General features: G+C 54.0%; 1 protein-coding gene across 1 annotated transcript; it reads left to right on the forward strand.

Moving 5' to 3' along the window:
* The first annotated feature begins 630 nt into the window (after positions 1-630).
* MAST1 (microtubule associated serine/threonine kinase 1) lies at positions 631-22,645 on the forward strand. The gene is made up of 26 exons (XM_060144947.1): positions 631-713; positions 2,376-2,464; positions 2,941-3,016; positions 4,994-5,072; positions 6,978-7,138; positions 7,258-7,333; positions 7,506-7,715; positions 9,405-9,506; positions 9,610-9,742; positions 9,822-9,889; positions 12,544-12,623; positions 12,713-12,921; positions 15,382-15,520; positions 15,636-15,768; positions 15,905-16,070; positions 16,175-16,276; positions 16,436-16,558; positions 17,109-17,218; positions 17,947-18,125; positions 18,218-18,465; positions 18,800-19,006; positions 19,201-19,430; positions 19,746-19,868; positions 19,994-20,130; positions 20,990-21,177; positions 21,278-22,645. The coding sequence occupies exons 1-26, from the start codon at positions 631-633 to the stop codon at positions 22,513-22,515; spliced, it is 4,689 nt and encodes a 1,562-aa protein (XP_060000930.1). The 3' UTR covers positions 22,516-22,645.
* The last annotated feature ends 116 nt before the right edge of the window (positions 22,646-22,761 follow it).

A 22,761-nucleotide genomic window follows, 5' to 3' on the forward strand; every position in this document is an offset into this window, starting at 1 on the left:
CTGTGTCCCCAGTGCCTAGCACGGGGCCTGTCATACAGTAGGTGCTCAAGAAATATTTTTCAAATAACGACTCCTGGATGTTTTCATTTGCACAAACACATACTGAGACGCCAGCTCGGGAGTCCTATAGGGGGCACTCTGCTGGCCTCTGGGGGTCGGAAGAGGAATCACCCTGGTACCCTTTTCCCCTAGGAGCCCAGCCCTCACCTCATGGCCAAGGGCGCAGGTGACCATGCTGATGAAGGACCTGTCCCATCCCACCTCTACCCCTCCAGGGGGCTGACAGGGCTTTTGGGCAGTGGCTGCTGGTCCCCGCTGACCTCTATCCTTTTGCTCCTTTGCCTTCCAGAAAGATTTGCCCCTGCCCCGGAAAAGCAGCAGGTGAGCCCTGGGGAGAAACGCGCGGGGCTGGCCGCCCCTTCTCCGGCCCGGGTGGGGGCGCCAGGCGGGCGCGCGGGCGGGGCCAGACGCGCTGGTGCACTGCAGCGCCCCCTCCTGGCTAGCGGCAGCCGCAGGCCTTCCCCTCCCCCGCCCTACCCTGCCCGCTGCGGCTCCAGCCTCCGCCCCGCGCGTTTGCTCCCCGCGCCGCCGCCGCTGCCGCACCTGCCACCATGTCGCCGCCGCCGGGTCATGTCTGACTCTCTCTGGACCGCGCTTTCCAATTTCTCGATGCCCTCCTTCCCTGGCGGCAGTATGTTCCGTCGCACCAAGAGGTAGACCCCCGATCCCTCAGACCCTGACCTGGCCCTTCCCCCAAAACCGCCCTCCGGCTGCTGCTGCAGGGCGGGGCCCGGGATGCTGCACCCGGTCCAGCTGCGCCAGAGGTGCTCGCTCGCGCCTTCCTGCCAGGGATGGGGCTGAATGGGGGGCAGTGTGGGCTGAGGCTGGGGGGACTGCACGCTAGAAAGGACCGCCGCGGGGGGAGGGGGCTGCGCCTGGTGGGGGATTGAGGCGCCTTTGTCTGATGGCGCTGCGGGCTCCGGCAGCCCGGTGAGGGTAGGGGAAGAAGGGGAGGGTGGGGGGCTTAGCACCCTCAGAACAATAGCCGCAGCCTGGCCTCCCCCCACCCCCATGCCGCGTGCTCTGGCCGCGCGAATATGCTCAGTCACTGAGCCGGGGAGGGGGGTGTGTGCGAAGAGAATGGAGGGGCTGGAGAGTCCCTCTTTGGAAGCTGGGATCCTGAGGGGCAGAATGAAAGGGGGGGCTTTTATCATAGCACAACCGCCCCCCAAAGAACACAGCCTCATACGAAAAATAGTGACACATAGCGTCACTCAGGACATGATGTCACACACACATACACACACAACAGCCCTAGTGTCCCAGATACACCCGGGAGCCGCCACGCGTACCCAGCCATATGGTGGCCATAGGTCAGAGGCACACAGAGACACACAAGGACACTCGCAGCATCACACAGACAAGTAAGCCCACAGGCACAGTGTAGTGTACACTCAGTAAGATGTCACATGCCTGGTGATCCACACACACAATTGTGCCATCTGAAATGCACACAGACATATGTGTGGCAATGACATCCGTGCAATGTCACAATATACGATATCACCTAAGCATGTCATATGTTGTGCCACACGGATGATAGAATAACAGACACAGAATCTTGCAGAGTCGGAGACACACACAATATCACAGGTTTTTACTCTTTTTCATCCATGTCACACACAGTGGTATGCTCAGACGTGCCCAGTGTCACAGGGGGTTAAACTCACACACAGTAGATGCCACACGGGAACACACATGGTGAATGTCACACTCAGACACAAGGACAGTATCTCATACAGACTCAGATTGCTACACAAAGACAGACACGTAGCAGAAATCATGCATCACGCACACTTTACAGCACACAGTGGCACATCTAGTCATGGACAAGTGGCGTTACACTGTGTCATATAGACACACAAAGCCACAGGTCATGTCACACAAGATAAACCCAAGGACTGTCACACATGATGTCACACTAGGATGCTCCCAGTGCTGAATTCACACACGGGTGCCACACCTGGATACACACAGCGAATGTCACGCAAGGACCCAAAGACACAGACACTCGGTATCTCCATTAGTATCACGTGGACATGACTATCACCCCCTGACTGATACACTGTGCCATGCATGGTCACACATGATCCACACCAGGAGTCTTGCACATACACAACACATACGCATCACCTCCCATACACAGTCCTACCGAAGCCTCCACTGCCTCCTCCTCTGAGCAGTCTTTTGGGAGCACATCCAAGCACACACAGTTGGGAGACAGGTGGGGATCTGAGATGGGAGGGCCGCGGGTTGGGTCCACAAACTCACTGGGCTACGGCCGGGTCCGGTCCCTTGCCTCGCCTTCCCCGCAGCTGCCGCACCAGTAACCGGAAAAGTCTCATCCTGACCAGCACTTCGCCCACGCTGCCGCGACCCCACTCCCCACTGCCTGGACACCTGGGTGAGACAGGTGGTGGGTTTGTGGGCCAGACTAGAGGAGGCGTGGTCACAGGCGAGGGGTGTGTCCATGCCACAGGAGTGGTGGTCCAGAGTCTAGACGGAGAGGACCGGGATTGGACAAGGGGCGGAGCCATCCTTGTGTTGGCTTGGCCGGTCCGCAGGGGGACGGGCATTTGTGGGCGGAGGCCCAGGAGGAGCTTGATTGGAAAGGGGATGGAGCAGAAAGGAGGAGCCATACCTAAGGGGCGGGGCCACCCCGAAAAAGACGGAATCGGCCTGGAGAGGGGCTGGGCTGACTCGGTAGCCAAAACATTTTGAGAGGCAGGGCCACAGCTAAGGGGAGCGGTCCACCCATACGTGGGTGGGATTAGACTAAAGAGGGGACAAGCTGCTGTTTGGAACCCGCTTTGAGGATCAGGAGGTTTGATGGGATTGCCTTCTATCCCAAGCCTGAAGATCCCTCTCTTTCCGCCACAGGTAGCAGTCCCCTGGACAGTCCCCGTAACTTCTCCCCCAACACCCCCGCCCATTTCTCCTTCGCCTCCTCCCGAAGGTGAGTCCCTCTCCCCAGGGCCCCAGAACCCTGGCCATACCCTCCCTACGCACCGTCTGGGCCACCATCTGTTCCCCTTCTAATTGCACCCGAGTCAGGCCTGAGGGACCCGCAGAGTGCCCCAACGTCCTGGCGGGAACAGGCACCCAGTCTTAGGGACGGGACCTATAAGAAGGCGGGGCCAACCACCAGTTCAGAACCAGGGAAGGGGCGGAGCTTCCTTTGCCGCGGAGTGAAAGCGCTTGCGCTATGGGGCCTGGGTCTTAGTCTCCCAAGCCTCGCTCTCCAGGCCAGGCGTTTCCATAGCAACAGGACAGGGAAGCAGGGAGGAAGTGCGCAAGCGCAGACTGCTTGATGCCCATCGAAAGACTTGGTCCTTGACGTGGGGGAGGACCCCTAGGGCTATTTCTCGAGGGCCCAAGAGGAGAAATCTCACGTTTCCCTCCGGGGGTCTCTGTGGGTTTCTGGAGTGTCCCTAAGATGAATTTTCTGGGGGGCTTTGTCGAGATTGGGGGAGAAAGAGAGATTCTTTGAATTTTGAGGGGGAATCTTTGAGGAGTCACCAGGGTGTTTGGGTGGGTCTCTTTTTTTTTTGAACTTTATTCATTCTAAAAACGTCTGAACAACTGCTGTGTTCTGGGACCTGGGATATGGGGTGAACCACATCCCTTCTCTATCCTTGGAGTTGAGTTGGGGAGGCAACGCAGGTCACCGCAAAGGCTGGTGAAAGCTGTGGGGTGCGAGTCACAGGAGACTGTGGGGACAGAGGACGGCTCCCTTGGAAGAGTGGGGATTCCCTGCGACCGTGGAATTCAGCTGAGGGCAATAGGGAGCCAGAAAAGGGCTCCAAGATTGGGCCGGATGTGGTTACCTACATGGAGGGTGAGCTGGGAAGCAGGTGAGCTGAGCGAGGTCACTGCCTGGAGAGAGGATTCCAGTGCATGGGAGTGTGTGTACACGTGAGTGTGCAATCTGTGTGCTGATGGGGATGTGTGTGAGTTTGTGAGGCTGTGAATATGGGAGGCAGCCCATGCCTGTTTTTGTATCCATGGGTGTGTATCAGCGTGTGAGAGTGAACGTGTGTGACTGTGTACTTCTAGGGTTGTAAATGTGTGTGTGAATAGCTGAGGAAACATGTACCTCCATGTGTGTCTCCATGTGAATATGTAATTTGTGTGGGAGTGTGAATGAGTGTGTGGCTCTCTAAGAGTTTGAATGTGTGACTGACTGCGTGAGGGTGTCTTCAATGTGTGCCACGTGAATGTGAAAGTCTAGAGTGTGTGGGGGAGTGTGTGTGTATGTCAGAGTGTGTGAGTACCAGGTCTCTGTAAGTATATATGTCTATATGTGAGTGTACGTCTCTTTTTTCATGTATAATTGTGTGTTAGCCTGGAAACATGTGATATTTGGGTCCATGTATGGAACAGTGAATGCATGTGAGTGTCTGTGTTGAAGAGTCACGTGGTGTGAATGTGTGTCACTTTCAGTGTGTGAACTCAACCGTACTAGTAACAGTAATACTAATGGATGTAGCCATGAGAGTGATTGTGTCTATGGGAGCATGAGTGTGTGTGTGTCTATGAGGAAGGAATATTTCTTCTCTGAAAAGACCCAAGTGATCTTCCTCTGAGAATTTTCTCATGGGGGTCCTCTAGCGGTCATCTTTTGGGGTCCCTCTGGGATGACTTCCTTGAGTGGGCTTTTTTCACTTTGGGGGCTTGTTTGGCATGAGGTTGACAGGAGAGGAGTATAAATGGGAAGGAGCAGAGAAGACTGATCTTTGCTCCAGGTCCCGGGTACCTGGCTGGAAGACTTCCTCTTTACCTCCTTGACTCTGGGGGACTTCAGGAATCTCAGAGTGCAGATATATTCCCCCACCTCCTGCTCTGGCCACGGCCAGTGGTTTCTCTCACACCCTGAGGAATGGGGCTGTCTGGTGGGGCCTGGCGGCCTCTGAGCATGTCGGCTGGGTTCCAGGGCGGACGGACGCCGTTGGTCTCTGGCTTCACTCCCTTCGTCTGGCTATGGCACCAACACGCCCAGCTCCACCGTCTCGGTGAGTGTGGCAGGCGGGGCCGGTGGGTGGGAGCCGCGGGGGGCCGGCTGGACTGGCCTAAATGAGAGCTTTGGGTTTCTCTTGTTCTCCAAGGGTGTCATCTGTCCATCCCTTAGTGAGTTCCAAGTCCCCTCCAAGGTCCTGTTCTCCATCTTCAACATATCTTCTTGGGGGTCCTACTTACCTCGGACTTATTTTAATTATTTTACTTTTTTACTTATTTTACTTACTTATTTTACTTACCTTGGATAATGACATTAAGGCTCATGTGTTAAACCAACTGCCCAAGTGTCTGCAGCTGGCCAGGGCCAGGACACACCCCTTTCACCCAGAGCCCATTTGCTCCCCCACTGCAGTACCCAAAGTCTCTCTCTCCATCTGCCCTCTTTTCTACATGTCTCTCTGGTTCGCTCATCCATACATTGGTATGATGTTCAGCAGACTTTTATCACATGACTGTCATGTGTGTGGGGCTCTACAAGCTGGGCCTGGGCCCAAGGATTCACAAAGCCCTCATGGGAGGAGACAGATCAGTAAGAAGGCATTTATAACTTGGGGTGCTGGGGTGGTCGGAGCTGTGATGGGGGTAGCATAAGGCAAGGGGATGATAGCAGAGGGGAGGCACCTGACTGAGCTGGAGGGAGGGTCAAAGAAGGTTTCCTGGAAGAGGTGGCCTTGAAGCCAAGACAAAGGATCAGCAGGGGGTTGGCGGGTGGAAGAAGGGAGGGAAGGGTGTTTCAGCAAAGGGGAGCAGCATGTGCAAACTCCCAAGGCAACAGAGAACTTTTCACATTTAGAAAGGTGAAAATAGCCTTGTGTGGCTGGAGCTTTGGGTTGGAAGTGGAGGGATGGAGGTGAGGCAGGCAGCAACCCTCCTCATGCTGGGACTTCTTGGCCAGGATCGTGAGGTGGATTTCATTCTAAATGCAGTGGGAAGCCATAGAAAGGCTGTTTTGCTTTACATTAAATTAAATTAAAAATTCAGTCTGACCTACTGATTCTGTAGGTCATAGATTGTGTGCACTGAAAAGATTAATAGATAATGATGGGTTGGGGAGTTTTAAGCAAGAAAGTGAGTGATATCATGTTGAAAAAGATCATCCTGCCTGCAGAATCAGGTGGCTGTCCTTGTGTTTCTCCACTGATGTCTGTGGGTCTGTGTTTGCCCCAACTGCATGCCAGGCCCTGACTGGGGCCAAACAGAACCAAATCCCTGCCCTGGGGGAGCAGACAGCAGTAACAAATAAGTCATAAAGATGTACAGTAGTAAGTAATGCGATAAGAAGTCAGCAAGAAGAAACGAGTTGGGGCAAGGAGAGGGAATGATGCGTGTGGTCAGAGGAGGCCTCCCGAAGGGTGACTTTAAAGCAAAGACTTGAAGGAGAAGTGATCCATAGTAGATGTGTCACAGGCAGAGGGAACAGTCAGTGCAAAGGCCCTGAGGCACTAGTGTGCCTGGTTTGTTCAAGGACCATCAAGGAGGACTGCGCAGCTGAAGCAGAGCAGGTGAGGGGGAGAGTGGGAGGAGGTGATGGCAAGGAGGCAGGATCAGATCTTGCAAGACCTTGTGGGCTGTGGGGAGGACTTAGGCATTCACCTTGAGTACCGTGGGAGCCATGGAGACTTCTGAACAGAGGAGGCATGAGACTTGACTCAGGTTTTCACAGGCTCCCTCGGGCCACATTCATGTCTGTGTCACTGTTCTCATCTGTGTCTGTCCCTGCCCCCTCCCCGCCCCCCTCTGTTGCCAGGAATCCCAAGCTGAGCCTTGGGGTCCAAGGATCATAAGCCGGGTCCAGATTCTGGCCTTGCTCAGTGGCCCGCCAGCCGCGGGGGTCCCAGACCAGGGTCCCGAGCTGTGGGGGAACGTGGTGGCTCTGACCCCGGCCCCGCCCCTCCCCCCAGTCTTCCTGCTCCTCCCAGGAGCGCCTGCACCAGCTGCCCTACCAGCCCACCGTGGACGAGCTCCACTTCCTCTCCAAACACTTCGGCAGCACCGAGAGCATCACGGATGAGGATGGTGGCCGCCGCTCCCCTGCGGTGCGGCCTCGCTCGCGGAGCCTCAGGTGCGCCTGAATCCCCCTCCCCGTCCAAGCTGGTGGGTCTGGGGGCTCATGCCCTGCGAGACGCCTGTCTGCAGTTTTGGAGGAAAGTGGCTGGACGCGATGGGCTTCTCTCTCCGCAGCCCCGGGCGCTCCCCCTCCTCCTACGACAACGAGATCGTGATGATGAACCATGTCTACAAGGAGAGGTTCCCGAAGGTGAGGCGGGGCAGGGGGCGGCTGCAGGGAAGCGGGGCGGCCGGAGCCCTCGCTCGCTTTAGCTCCGCGCGCCCCCTGGCGGCCGGCGCCGCGCCGTGCAGGCTTTGGCAACCACTGCCTCTGGGCTGAGCCCCGCGCCGGCATCCCGGCCCTGCCTCCGTCCCTCCCACAGGCCACCGCGCAGATGGAAGAGAAGCTGCGCGACTTCGCCCGCGCCTACGAACCTGACAGCGTGCTGCCGCTGGCCGACGGCGTGCTCAGCTTCATTCACCACCAGATCATCGAGCTGGCCCGGGACTGCCTGACCAAGTCCCGCGACGGCCTCATCACCACCGTATACTTCTACGAATTGCAGGAAAACCTGGAAAAGCTGCTGCAGGATGTGAGTGCACCAGGAGGCCGGCCACACCTCAGGCTCTGAACCCCCAAATCAGGCTCAATGGCCCCATACTTTCCTTCATCCCACATCCACTCAGGGGGCGCCTGCCTCATGCCAAGGGGCTAGTGTGGATTGAAGGGTGGAAGAGAAAGACTAAAGCCCCGCTCTAGGTCTGATGGAGGAAGCAGGAATTTATATATACACGTATATATTTCACAAAATGCACCTTTTGCCTTTATTTCATCAAAATCACTATATTGTTATAACCAAGATTTTCACATAATTTGGTGATATTGACAGTAATAATTTAAAAGTTTCTTTTATTTTTTTCACTGTTTTAATTAATTTTATTGGAGTATAGTTGATTTTCAACGTTGTGCTAGTTTCTGCTGTACAGCACAGCGGATCAGTTATACATATACGTATATCCACTCCGTTTTTAGATTCTATTCCCATATACGTCATTACAGAGTATTGAGTAGAGTTCCCTGTGCTATACAGTAGGTTCTTATTAGTTATCTATTTTATACATACAATAGTGTGTATATGTCAGTCCCAATCTCCCAATTTATCCCTCCCAACCCGCCAACCAGGAATTTAACATCCTTCACCTCCTTCAGGTCTTTACTCAAATGCTACCTCTTCAGATGGCATCAGAACTGAGACTAGGATGAGGCAGGTGATTTTTTTCCCCCTTCAGAACATTAATTATTGAAAAAGTTGAAAAATGTTGAAACTTAACATTAAGTTTAAATGTTTTATTTATAATTAAACCAAAATTTGTTATAATTTAACTTTCCTGGTTTTAATGGAAACGAACTAATCAGTAATACTGTTTTCATTAAAATCATTAATCATTTGAAAAACATAAAAACATGTAGAGACGGTCCCACACGTTTCCTTTTGATTCAAGCTCCAGTATGGTTTGGCCCAGCTCTCTGGGATCCTGTCCTTATTTAAATTTTTCTGGGAATTCCCTGGCGGTCCAGTGGTTAGGACTCGGTGCTTTCACTTCCAGGGCCCAGGTTCAATCCCTGGTCAATCCCTGGTCAGAGAACTAAGATCCCACAAGCCTTGCGGCCAAAAAATAAATAAGTTTTGCTTATCATTTTTTTCTGCATTAATTTTGATTTTTCAAATAGTGCATTAAAATATTAGTTATCTTGAAGACTGAGGGTTTTGGTGTCCAAGGTGACTGCCTCATTTGCCTCACCATAGTCCTGACTTTGATAGGCATGATAGATAAATTAATATGTGGCCTGTTTGATAGAAAACAGGAACAGGAGAGTAGAGTAATGGCGATTGAGAGTCCTACCAGGTAGTGGGGTGTGATTTTGGATTGGAGGGGTCAAGGCAGGCCTCCATGAGGAGTTGACAACTGGGCAAAGACCTAAAGGAGGAGAATTAGGAAGCCATGCAAGGATCTGAGAAGAGAGCATGCCAGGCAGAGGGATTTTTAACTCGGCCTGGATTATAGAGCTGTTTTGAAGATGAATTGAGTGAGTGAAGGTTTTAGGACCATGTTTGCTATAACAATAATGATTATTTTTACCATGTGGCCTGGGCCTCAGTTTACTCATCTGTAAAATGGGACAACAGCAGCAGTATTGTCCGTTCCTGTGGGGATGGGAGAGAAGCCTGGCTCAGGAAAGGCACCTGTGAACCACACCCCCACTATGCCCCGCACCCCAGGCCTATGAACGTTCCGAGAGCTTGGAGGTGGCCTTTGTCACTCAGCTGGTGAAGAAGCTGCTCATTATCATTTCACGCCCAGCGAGGCTGCTGGAGTGCCTGGTAAGGGGGCTGGGCATGGGCGGGGGGCAGTTGGTGGGGGACTGGGGAGGGGTTGGCTGGGACACCTTGGAGTTCACCCTGAGCGCACCCTGCCTTGCCTCAGGAATTCAACCCCGAGGAGTTCTACCACTTGCTGGAGGCAGCCGAGGGCCATGCGAAGGAGGGCCACCTTGTCAAGACGGACATCCCCCGCTATATCATCCGCCAGCTGGGCCTCACCCGTGACCCCTTTCCAGGTGCTGGCTGCTGGCTGCAGGGGACTGTGGGTGAACCAGCTGGGACCCCAGTCTCCACTCACTCTCATTCCCTTCCTAGATGTGGTACACCTGGAGGAACAGGACAGTGGCGGCTCTAACACACCTGAGCAGGACGACCTCTCTGAGGTAAGGCCAGGTGGCCCAGCAGGCAACACTCTGGTCTGGCCCGACTGGTCGGGGCTCACCTCCTGGGTCTTTGTCCTCAGGCTGGGTGGACCTCTTGGTTCCCACTCTGAGCCTCAGTTTCCCCAACTCTAAAATGGGTTAATAATAGCTCTTCCTCTGTAGGCTTTTTTCTTTTCATGGTAAAATACACATAACATTGTTATTTACTACATTCACAATGTTGTGTGGCCATTACCTCTGTCTAGTTCCTGAACATTTTCATCATCCCCAAAGGAAACCTTGTGCCCATTACGCAGTTCCTCCCCATCCTCCCTCCCCCACAGCCCCTGGCAACCACTGATCTTTCTAGATCCTTCTGTCTCTATGGATTTGCTGAATCTGGATATTTCATATAAATGGAATCATTCACTCTGTGGCCTTTGGTGTCTGGCATAATGTTTTCAAGGCTTATCCCTGCTGTAGCATAAATCAGTACTTCATTCCTTTTCATGGCTGAATAAAATAGGCCACATTTGGTTTATCCATCGTTCATCAATGGACATTTAGGTTGTTTCCATCTTTTAGCTATTGTGTGAACAGTGCTGCTATGAACATTTGTGTACAAGTATTTGTTGGAACAAATGTTTCAGTTCTTTTAGGTACATACCTAGGAGTGGAATTGCTGGGTCACATGGTAGTTCTATTTTTAATTTCTTGAGGAACACTGCATGGAGTTTTGAGTGGGTTGAGTGTCTCTGTGTGTTAACAGCTCAGCATAGTAAAAATTACTATAATTCCACCCCCCAGGCCAACCACACTTGGTAGATGTTCCACATATCTGGTGGAGATTGCCCACCACAATGGTCATGCATGTGTTTTCTCTGAGCTGCCTAGTGTTTTCAAAAATGTGAAACAAAATATAGAAATCAGAAGATTAAAATTAGAATCTGGGTTTGTGCCTTTTTGAAAAATTAGAAGTTCTGACAATACTGTGATGAAACCAGCTGACATTGAGTGGGGGCTGGCCTATGATATGGGGTATCCACACCCCAGCCATCCATGGCTCTCACCTGGGATGCCTGGCCCATGAAGGCATTTGGATTTGTGACTTTTGTTTCAAATTGTGTCTATGAATTCACACATACATACACACACATCTGTCATATATATATATATATATATATATGTATATATATATATATTTTTTGAATCTCATTATACATGCCATTTGTTTAATTTTTTGAATAGGTAATGGAATGACATCACTCAAAAGTCTAAAACTCTAAAAAGGTATTTATCTTTAACTGTTGTTTGTAGGATCAATTCCATTCAATCAAACTTGTGAACTGAGTGATTCAAATCTTCCATCTTCCTATTCATCTTTTTTTTTGCCGGATTGATCTGATAGTTTCTGAGAGCCATGTGTTAAATTCTTGTTCTGAGTAATTTCTCTTTGTAATTCTGTCAATGTTTGTGTCAGACTCTTTTGGGCTACATTTTTAGGAGTGTAGAGTTCAATATTTTTATATCTCATAGATCTTTTTGTGAAATATTTATGTAATAAATCTCTTGTCCCTAAGAAAAATAAATATTATTTTTTAAAAAGACATACAGTGAAAAATCTTATACCCATTCTTGTCCCCCATATCCCTATTACCTCAAATATGATTATATTTTGTCCCCTTTTTTACACAAAAGCATACAGTAATATTGTTCCTTATCCCCCTCCCCATTTAACAAAATACTTTGGAGAACTTTCTAATAAGTGTACAGAGATATTCCTCATTTTTAAAATGTACAGGACTTCCCTGGCGGTCCAGTGGTTAAGACTCCATGCTTCTACTGCAGGGGGCATGGGTTCGATCCCTGGTCAGGGAACTAAGATCCTGCATGTGGCGCAATGCAGCCAAAAACAAAACAAAACAAAACAAAACAACGGTACAATATTCCTTTAGATTATATCCCCTCGTGTGTTTATTTAACCAGTTTCCTGTGTATGGATTGTTTCCAGTCTTGCAATGAGCAGGATAGTACATAGGTCATTTTTCACATGTGCAAGCATATTTGTAGCATGAATTCAAAAGTGAAATTGCTGGATTAAAGGGAACATGCATTTGTAATTCTGATATACACCCAAGTACCTTTCATGGGGGCTGTACCAATTTATACTCCCAACAGCAAGGTGTAAAAGTATCTGTTTCCCCACAGCTTTGCCTACAGAGTGTCAGCTTTTTGGATTTTTTTTTTTTTTTTGGCCAATCTTCTGTGTGCAAAATGGTATCTTGGCATAGTTTTAGTTTGCCTTTTTGTGGTTATATGTGAGGTTTAACATTTTTTCACATGGTTAAGAGCTCTAACTCTAATTCACATATCTTGCCTATTTTTTCTCTTCAATTGTTAGTTTATTTGTTGATGTCTGAGAGCTCTTTATATATTAGAGTGATTAGTCATTTTGTAGGTTTCTTTCCTAATGGAGAGAAGTTAGTTATCAGTATATGGCTTCAGGGTCAGCCAGTCTTGGGTTCAAGTCTTGACTCTGTTACTCCCTCACTGTGGCACTTGGATGAAGGACACACCCACCCCCTCTGTGCCTCAGTTTCCCCATGTGTTAGGTGGAATAACAAGAGTGCCAGTCTCATGATGATGATGGGGTGGTCTCCATCTTTCCCCTGCAGGGCCGAAGCAGCAAGGCTAAGAAACCACCTGGAGAGAATGACTTTGAGACCATCAAGCTCATAAGCAATGGTGCCTACGGGTGAGCCACCCGGGGCTCTGGCGGGGGGAGGGTGGCGGAGGCCGGGTGTCTCGGAGGTGATGGCCGGTCCTCGCTCTCTCCCCCTGCAGCGCCGTCTACCTGGTGCGGCACCGGGAAACGAGGCAGCGCTTCGCGATGAAGAAGATCAACAAGCAGAACCTGATCCTGCGCAACCAGATCCAGCAGGCCTTTGTGGAGCGCGACATCCTCACCTTCGCTGAGAACCCCTTTGTGGTCGGCATGTTCTGCTCCTTTGAGACCCGGCGCCACCTCTGCATGGTCATGGAATATGTGGAAGGTGTGGCTGCCTGCAGGGCTGCAGGGAAGATGAGGGGATGCTCGCTAGTCAGGGCTGCTGGGGGTGGCCTGCCTGAGTCCCAGTCACCAAATTAACTACCCACCTGTATGTTTATCCAACCATTTATCCATCCAGTCGCTGATCATCCATTCCATCTGTTTATTTATATCCAGCCATCTATTGATTTATCTTCATTTCTCTCAATATAGATACATCCATCCAATTATCCACCCTTCCTTCATTTCATCTATTTATTTGCTAATCCATCTGTTTTTCTATCCATATATCTATGTGCCATCTCTCCATCCATCCATCCATTTGATTATCCGTCTGTTTGTCCATCCATATTTCTGTTTATCCATTACATTGTTATTTATTTTATTCAAGTATAGTTGACTTACAATATTATATTACATCTTTTTTTTTTTTTTTTTTTTTTGCGGTACGTGGGCCTCTCACTGTTGTGGCCTCTCCTCTTGCGGAGCACAGGCCCCGGACGCGCAGGCTCAGCAGCCATGGCTCACGGGCCTAGCCGCTCCGCGGCACGTGGGATCCTCCCAGACCGGGGCGCGAACCCGTGTCCCCTGCATCGGCAGGCGGACTCTCAACCACTGCACCACCAGGGAAGCCCTACATCTATTTTTTAAAATTAATAGACTTCACTTTTTAGAGCAGTTTTAGGTTAATAGAAAAATTGATTGGAAAGTACTGAGAGTTCCCCCATACTCGCTTCCCCCTCCCCCCAGTTTCCCGTGTTATTTACATCTTGTATTAGTATGATACATTGGTTACAATTGATGAACAAATATTGATACATAATTATTAGCTAAAGTCCGTAATTTATATTAGGGTTCATTGCTTGTATTGTACATCTGTTTTCCATCAAGCCATCTTTTTCTATATCTAGACATTCATTCATCTATCTATTTATTCACCTAACTACTTACCATCCATCTCTCCATCAATACCTATTTACCTATTTATTAATCCATCGGCTATCCATCCCTCTTTCCATCAATCCATTTACTGTTCTTAGTTTTATTCATTCATCCAAACCTCCATTCTAGCAGCTATCTCATTTTCTCTAGCAAGCTATTTAATTCCATCTATTCATCCACAATTCATCCATCAATTTATCTGTCCATTTACCATCCATCCAAATCATCCAACCACCAATGTATAGGTTTTTCATCTGTTTATCCATCCCCAACATTAATCTATCTATCATCCAAACAGACATGTATTATGGTTATTAGGACACACACATGATCTCACAGGGATACAACTGTGCCACTTCCGAGCCTTAATTGAGCATTCAGTCACTCAACAGGTGTCCCCTCATCATCTCCCTCATGCCACATGCTGTGCTGGGCGCTGGTGGATACCCAGACAGACACACTTTTCCCTCATGTAGGTAACATTCAAGTCTGTATAAACATACAATAAACAAGAAAAATAAGCCAAAAGAGACAAGGTTGTTTCATATAGTGAGGTTGGCAACAAGGGATATAAGGCTCAGGAAGACCATGGCCACATGGGCACTTTATTCTCTGCATAAGTGTGTGTCAGGATTATCTGGTGCCCAAATTCAGATTCCCTGGCAGTCCAGTGGTTAGGACTCCGTGCTTCCACTGCAGAGGCCACGGCTTCAAGTCTGATTCATCAGTTTCTGACATAGATAAATCTGGCTCAAGAGAAAAAAAAGGAAAGAAAGAAATTTATCGACTTGTGATAGAAAAAATCCATGTCACCTTCAGGAATGGCTGTATCTAGGTGCTCAAATCATGTCATTAGTAATCGCTCCGTATTTTGGCTCTGTGGACTTCCCTTTAAACAGGCCCTGATATAGTGAGGTTACTATCCAACAGATTCCGGTTTACATTCTATGGGCTTAGTAATCTTTGTGAAAAAATAGGGAAAAGTCATTGGCGCAACTTGGGTTACATGCTGATCCAGCTGTTAAACCCGGAAGGAAATCTGGCCCTTGTAAGAAAAAGGAGAAATGGACACCGAAGGAGACTAAAATATGAATGCTGTTTGCAGTAAATCTGGTGGGGGCAAGTAATTTATATATTAAGTCCCCGGACCCTCAAGTTTCAGACTCCAGATCAAGGGCCTAAACTCAGTAGATAAGCAGGCAGCCTTGGCCCAAACCAAACCTTACCTCCACCATCAACTCCCTGCATGACCCAACATCTCTCTGAGTCTCAGTCCCCTCCTGGGTAAAATCAGCTGATTATACTGACATTGGAGGATGGCTAAGAGGACAAGAGAAGCCTGGTAGAGGGCAGTGCCTGTGCAAGCTGGGGAGAGGGAGACCCCTATCGAAGCCTCAGTTTTCCTTAGCTATAAAATTGGGGCAATGTGAGATGGGGACTCGGTACTACGGTGCATGTTGAGTGCTCAGCTCTGAGCCAGGGGTACCTCCCTCTTCACGTGGGCCTATTCCTTCACCCCCAGGGGGGGACTGCGCCACCCTGCTGAAGAACATTGGGGCGCTACCTGTGGAGATGGCCCGCATGTACTTCGCTGAGACAGTGCTGGCGCTCGAGTACTTGCACAACTATGGCATCGTGCACCGCGACCTTAAGCCTGACAAGTGAGCCTTGACCTTTCCCATCACTCCTTCCCTGTCCCTCGGGAGGCCCTGGCATGGAAGGGCCAGGAGTGAAGTGGATGGTCCTCGCCTCTAAGACCTCAGTTTGTTTCTGCAGCCTCCTTATCACCTCCATGGGGCACATCAAGCTTACGGATTTTGGCCTCTCCAAGATGGGGCTTATGAGCCTAACCACCAACCTATATGAGGGCCACATTGAGAAGGACGCCCGGGAGTTCCTGGACAAACAGGTGTGTGTGCGGGAGTGGGGGTCACTTCGGGTGGAGTGACCCGGCAGGACTGTGGGGCCCAGGGCCTGGCGGGGGGCACTGCTCCCCCGGGAGGCCCCTCCTGTGGCCAGGGCGTGGGCTGACGTCCTGCCCCCAGGTGTGTGGGACCCCAGAGTACATCGCACCCGAGGTCATCCTGCGCCAGGGCTATGGCAAACCGGTGGACTGGTGGGCCATGGGCATCATTCTCTACGAGTTCCTGGTGGGCTGCGTGCCCTTCTTTGGAGACACACCTGAAGAGCTCTTTGGACAGGTCATCAGTGGTGCGTGCCTCCGCGGTGGGCAGGCAGGGGGCACGGAAACATGGGCTGGCCCAGGGCCTCATGGACTCCAAAAGCGAACCCCAGCCCTACACCTTGCTCTGCAGATGACATCCTGTGGCCCGAGGGGGACGAGGCCCTGCCCACGGATGCCCAGCACCTGATATCCAGCCTCCTGCAGACCAACCCCTTGGGCCGGCTAGGGGCAGGTAAGGGGTCGCAGAGCTGGGGGGGGGTCTGTTGTCCAGGAGCAGGGCTCCAAGTGCTGTGTCCCTGGGCCAGAAAATGGGTGGGGAGCTGGGCTGCTTGGCTGGCCATAGCTGTCGCAAGAATTCCCTCCCCTACACCCTCCACCCCTTCCTCCCCAGGCGGTGCCTTTGAGGTGAAGCAGCACAGTTTCTTTCGAGACCTGGATTGGACAGGGCTGCTGAGGCAGAAGGCCGAGTTCATCCCCCACCTGGAGTCCGAGGATGACACCAGCTACTTTGACAGTGAGCGGGGACGGGGTTTGGGATCCTTTGAGGGGGCACTTACATATGGCCTGGGCTGGGACGCAGCTGGGTAGGAGACTAGCCCCTTAGACTCCTTAGAGAGGAGAGGGCTGAAGTTGTGTCGGGAGCGGGGCTTGGCCTAGGGGCGGGGCTCGGCCTAGGGGCGGGGCTCAGTCTGAGAAGAAGGTAAGAAAGGAAGCTGGGGTAGGGGTGGGGCCTGGACTGGAGTAAATTCTAAAACTGGGACTGGATCTAGGTTACGAGGCGGTGCTAGGACGCGGCACACGAGGCAAGAGCCTGGGCTGGCAGAGGCGGAGCCAGGGTGGAGAGCGCCTTCGGTGCAATCTGGGGATGTGGCCTCTGTGGAGGCGGGGCTAAACGAAGCCTCGGAGAGTGGGACGGGGACCCAGCGAGGGGGCAGGACCTAAATCTGATCCGAGAAAGGGGCAGGGGCGTGGCCGGGCCTGCAGGACCCGAACCTGGCTCCGGTGGGGGTGTGATTTGAGGAGTGGACCCATGCCCGCGGTCACGACCCACACCTCCACTCCAGCCCGCTCAGACAGGTATCACCATGTGAACTCGTATGACGAGGATGACACGACGGAGGAGGAGCCCGTGGAGATCCGCCAGTTCTCCTCCTGCTCCCCGCGCTTCAGCAAGGTGAGGCCAGGCGGGGACAGGGGTGGGGTGAGACCGTCGGGAGGGGGGAACCTGTGTTTAAGTACGGGATGGAGGTGGGCCTGAAGTGGCCAGGGGCTGAGGAGGCTATGGGGAGCAGGGTGCAGGCCCAAGGTCTCAGACTAGAGAAGTTACTGAGGCGGTGAGGATCGGGGAGTGATGAGGCTTGGGCGGGGGCGGCGGGGGGACATCCTCGCTGGATGTCTTGGAACCGACCTTTGGCATCGAGTGGAATCTAACGGGAGCCTGGAGAGTTGTGGAAATGAGGACCCACAGTGGGGCGGGGCTAGATCTGGAAGGGGCGGGGTCAGGGCCTGGGGATGGAGGGGGCTGGGCCAGGCCTTGGCGAGGCTGGGCAACGTCTCGCTTTTAGGAACAGCACGTAGCAGGGGGTGCAGGACCTGCCTAGGGCGAAGGCACACATAACTGGGCGGGGCCTGGAGAGGCGGGGCAGGAAGGAGAGCAGATTCTTTAGGGCTTGGGCAGGGCAGGCTCTAGAATAGATCGGAGCCTAATTTTGTGGGGTGGGGCCAGAACTGAAGAACTGTAGGTGGTCGGGATCGGCCCAGAATTGGGGGGCTGGGACCCCGGCTTTACTGGGGCGGAGCGTAGTTTGGCCGGGTCCAGTAGCGGGAATTCGATTGGTTCGGGAGGGAAGGCGGGACCTGGGGGCTGGACTTGCCTCCATCACCACTCATCCGTCCTTGAAGGTGTATAGCAGTATGGAGCAGCTGGCGCAGCACGAGCCCAAGACCCCCGTGGCAGCAGCGGGGACCAACAAGCGGGAGCCGAGCGCCAAGGGCCCAGAGGAGAAGGTGGCCGGCAAGCGGGAAGGCCTAGGTGGCCTGACCCTGCGCGAGAAGACCTGGAGAGGGGGCTCCCCGGAGATGTGAGCAGGGGCAGGATTTGGGGTTTGGGTCCTTTTGGGTCCTTTTGGACCTGAAGGGGAGTAACTCCTCTGACCACGCCCCCCTTGCGCAGCAAGCGCTTCTCGGCGTCCGAGGCCAGCTTCCTGGAGGGGGAGGCCAGTCCTCCGTTGGGCGCGCGCCGCCGTTTCTCGGCGCTGCTGGAGCCCAGCCGCTTCAGCGCCCCCCAAGAGGACGAGGATGAGGCCCGGCTGCGCAGGTCTGCTCGGCCCAGCTCCGACCCCCCAGGCTCGCTGGATGCGCGGGCCCCCAAGGAGGCAGCTCAAGGGGATGGCACCCCCAGCGCCGGGGACCCGGAGGCCAGTGAGTGCCCCTTCCTGCCGCCTTCCCCAATTCCTCAGGGGTCATATATCAGCGTTCAATGAGCCTGTACTGTTTATGCAAGTTCTCGTGTACTCTTCACACTCCAATCTGGGATTCTCATCAATATGAGGAAGACCCGTTTTCCATGGTCAGTCAACAAACGTATCTGAGCACTCCTCTGAGTCAGGAGCTGTTCGTGACGCATGTTACCTGCTCCCATGAAATTCACAATCCAGCAAGGGAGAGAAGTGGGAAGCGCATTCCAGGCAGAGGGAACAGCGTGCGAGAAGTTTATAACCTTGGAGTGACCCCTAACCCACCTGCTCTGTTGCAGCCGACCGCCCACGCCCAGGCGACCTCTGCCCATCCTCGAAGGATGGGGACCCATCAGGCCTGAGAGCCACCAATGACCTGGTTCTGCGCCGGGCGCGGCACCAGCAGCTGTCAGGAGACCCGGTGGTAGAGAAGCGGCCTTCTCGAACCGGGGGCAAAGTCATCAAGTCAGCCTCGGCCACTGCCTTGTCTGTCATGATCCCTGCAGGTGACACTGGGCCCCGCCTGGCAGGGGAGGGGCTGCCCCCATTGGTGCCAGGTGCATTTTCCTTGTCCACAGTGACTGGCTCTGGGATGGGCCAGTGAGAGCTCTGGGACTTTGACTTGGGAGGAGGGAGGAGCGGACACAGGGAGACCTGTGTCTGTTGGCTTTGACCTCTGACCATGGGTCTGTGTCTGCAGTGGACCCCCATGGAAGCTCACCCTTGGCCAGCCCCATGTCCCCACGATCTCTCTCCTCCAACCCGTCCTCACGGGACTCCTCACCGAGTCGGGACTACTCGCCAGCTGTCAGTGGGCTTCGCTCCCCCATCACCATCCAACGCTCGGGCAAGAAGTATGGCTTCACACTGCGTGCTATCCGCGTCTACATGGGTGACTCAGATGTCTACAGTGTACACCACATTGTCTGGGTGAGCACTAATGGGCGGAGCCTGTGTTCCACGGTGGAAGTGGGGAGAGAGACACCGCCCCCTCCCCAGGGGTGAGGGACAGCTCAAACTCTGGAACCAGGCAACCTAGATGAGACTCCTCTGTGACCCTCCTCTGTAACTTTTCCTTTCTGACTCTCAGTTTCTTCATTTGTAAACTGGGGAGAATAACTTATTTCATAAACTGTTATGAAGATGACCGTGCCTGCAGAGCTAGGTGTCTGACACATAAGCTTAGGGAGCTTTCCTTGTTACCAAGCCTGTTAATTCTGCTCCTGTGGGGTTCCCTATCCCCAGCACGTGGAGGAGGGGGGCCCAGCCCAGGAGGCAGGGCTCTGTGCCGGGGACCTCATCACCCACGTGAATGGGGAGCCTGTGCATGGCATGGTGCATCCTGAGGTCGTCGAGCTGATCCTTAAGGTGAGTCCATGGGAGAGCGCCAACTGTCTTGGGGTGAGGGTGGGGCGAGGGGTGGGGGAGATCCCGGGGAGTTGGAGTTGCCAGAGCAGCTTCCAGCAGAGAACTTTCCCCCTTTCTTCCCCCAGAGTGGCAACAAAGTAGCCGTGACCACCACGCCCTTCGAAAATACCTCCATCCGCATCGGCCCTGCGCGGCGCAGCAGCTACAAGGCCAAAATGGCTCGGAGGAACAAGCGGCCCTCTGCCAAGGAGGGCCAGGAGAGGTGGGTGGGGCCAAGTGCAGTGGGAGGGGCTATAAACAGCAGGCCCCTGGAACACTCCAGTTTATGAGCGATGGCCAGGGCTTACGTGGGAGGGGCATAGGTGAGGACAGGAGAAGGGACATTCACAGGAAAGGTGGCCGGGGCCACCAAGTGAAGAGCAAAACCAAGACAACAGAGAAGGAGGGGCTGGGAAAGCGGGAGGAGTCAGGAAAGGAGGATGTACCAAGCTCCTAGGCTGAAGGAAAGGCACTGTGGGAGCAGAGCTGAGCCAGCAGATGTGGACCAAGAGGGTGCCGTCCAGGAGATGATTCTGCCTTGCTGGATGTATTATATTTAGGCGACTGAGAGGGGCCGGGAGAAGAGATTTCTATCTGGGATGAGTATGCCAGGCCAGTAGAAATAATTTCTTCCCTTATATGTAGGAGGAACTAGGAGAGGTGGGTGGAGCCAGGAGAGTTTTCTGTTTTGATCAGTGGGTTTGACCTGGACAAGGAGTGAGTGGGGATTTGAGATAAGCCTGGCTGAGTCCAGTGAATTTTTTCCCAATCTGACAGGTGGGTTTAGTTGGAGAGGGAGGGGCTAGACAGGTGGACGCGGCCAAAAAAGGTTGGTTCTGTTTTGATGGGTGTTTCCAGCTTGGACTGTGAGTGGTCAGAAAGGAATGGGTAGACCTGAGGTGGGAGGAGCCAAGTGGGACGGAGCTAAAGGAAGTTCTTCGGTCTGGAACTGTGTGGTAGCTGAAGAGGGAGGGGTCAGAAAGGGTGGGTGGTTCCAGGAGGTACCTTGAAGTCCTGAAGTGGGAGGAGCCGGGAGTTCTGGAGTCTGGTCTAGGGAAGGTGGTCCCCTCCTTGTCCTCCAGCAAGAAGCGTAGCTCCCTCTTCCGCAAGATAACGAAGCAGTCGAACCTGCTGCACACTAGCCGCTCTCTGTCGTCGTTGAACCGTTCGCTGTCGTCCAGTGACAGCCTCCCGGGCTCGCCCACGCACGGACTGCCGGCGCGCTCGCCCACCCACAGCTACCGCTCCACGCCTGACTCCGCCTACCTAGGTAGGCCCTGAGCCTGCGCGGGGGCCGAGCTGCGCGCGGTGGCGGGTCGGTGCCCTGGCGGCGCCCGCGGCGCTCATCGTCCTCTCTCGCCCGTCCACAGGCGCCTCGTCCCAGAGCAGCTCGCCGGCCTCGAGCACGCCCAACTCGCCAGCGTCGTCGGCCTCGCACCACATCCGGCCCAGCACGCTGCACGGCCTGTCGCCGAAGCTGCACCGCCAGTACCGCTCTGCGCGCTGCAAGTCGGCCGGCAACATCCCGCTGTCGCCGCTAGCGCACACGCCGTCCCCGACACAGGCGTCGCCGCCGCCGCTGCCGGGCCACACGGTGGGCAGCTCTCACACGACGCAGAGCTTTCCGGCCAAGCTGCACTCGTCGCCGCCAGTGGTGCGCCCGCGCCCTAAGAGTGCCGAGCCCCCGCGCTCGCCACTCCTCAAACGCGTGCAATCAGCAGAGAAACTGGGAGCCTCGCTGGGCGCCGACAAGAAGGGCGCGCTGCGCAAACACAGCCTCGAGGTGGGCCACCCGGATTTCCGCAAGGACTTCCACGGCGAGCTAGCGCTGCATAGCCTCGCCGAGTTGGACGGCGAGACGCCCCCTGTCGAGGGTCCCGGCGCGACCCGGCAGGTCGCCGTCCGCCGCCTGGGCCGCCAGGAGTCGCCCCTGAGCCTGGGCGCGGACCCGCTGCTGCCGGCTTCGAGTAAGGAGAAAGAGTCCCCGGGTGGCGCCGAGGCCTGCACTCCGCCCCGCGCGACGACCCCCGGGGGCCGGACCCTGGAGCGGGACGCCAGCGGCACGCGACACCAGAGCGTGCAGACAGAGGACGGCGCGGGCGGGGCGGCCAGGGCCGTGGCCAAGGCGGCGCTGAGCCCGGTGCAGGAACACGAGACGGGCCGGCGCAGCAGCTCCGGCGAAGCAGGCACGCCCCCGGTGCCCATTGTCGTAGAGCCTGTGCGGTCTGGGGCCAAGGCTGAGGTGCCACAACTCCCAAGTGTGGACTCCAAGGGGTTGCAGGAATCTGCACCCCTGGCACCTCCCGCACCTGAGGCCCCGCGGGGCCGGGAGCGCTGGGTGCTGGAGGTGGTGGAGGAGCGGACCACGCTGAGCGGGCCTCGTTCCAAACCTGCCTCTCCCAAGCTCTCCCCAGAGCCCCAGACCCCCTCCCAAGCCCTAACAAAGAATGTACCCAGCAGTGCAGGGCCCCCAGCCCCACCTGCTTCCCTCCTGGTCCCCACCACCAAGCCTGAGGTGGCGCTGACTTCCCGGTGCCCTGCTGAAGCTGTGCCCCCAGCAGCCCCGACCAAAAAAGGGGCACCCTGCCCCATGCCTCCGGGCCCATAGCAAAGGGAGCCACTGGCCCCGCGCTGTACAGCCGCCTGTATACATATGTACACATATAAATAAAGTGCGTCCGTGCTGCGTGAGCTTTCTAGAGCTCGCCCCTCCTCCCCTAGCAAGGCAGGACATCATGTTTCCTCCCCCTTGCCTGTGTGCTTGTTGAGGGGTGGAACTCCAGTCCTGGTTACCATAAAGAGGGGAGGTGAGTCTTGGTTGGCCCTTCCTTGTGGTCCCACTTTGTGTCTCACC

The sequence above is a fragment of the Lagenorhynchus albirostris genome, chromosome 3, assembly GCF_949774975.1.
Source record: "Lagenorhynchus albirostris chromosome 3, mLagAlb1.1, whole genome shotgun sequence".
Lineage (NCBI taxonomy): Eukaryota > Metazoa > Chordata > Mammalia > Artiodactyla > Delphinidae > Lagenorhynchus > Lagenorhynchus albirostris.

What these genes read in the sequence shown, in the direction of transcription:
- MAST1 (XM_060144947.1), top strand. Translation starts at nt 631, where the DNA reads ATGTCTGACTCTCTCTGGACCGCGCTTTCCAATTTCTCGATGCCCTCC. An exon ending in CCCACTGCCTGGACACCTGG is followed by an intron (nt 2,465 to 2,940) that starts GTGAGACAGGTG and finishes TTTCCGCCACAG; the next exon opens with GTAGCAGTCCCCTGGACAGT. An exon ending in TCCTTCGCCTCCTCCCGAAG is followed by an intron (nt 3,017 to 4,993) that starts GTGAGTCCCTCT and finishes GCTGGGTTCCAG; the next exon opens with GGCGGACGGACGCCGTTGGT.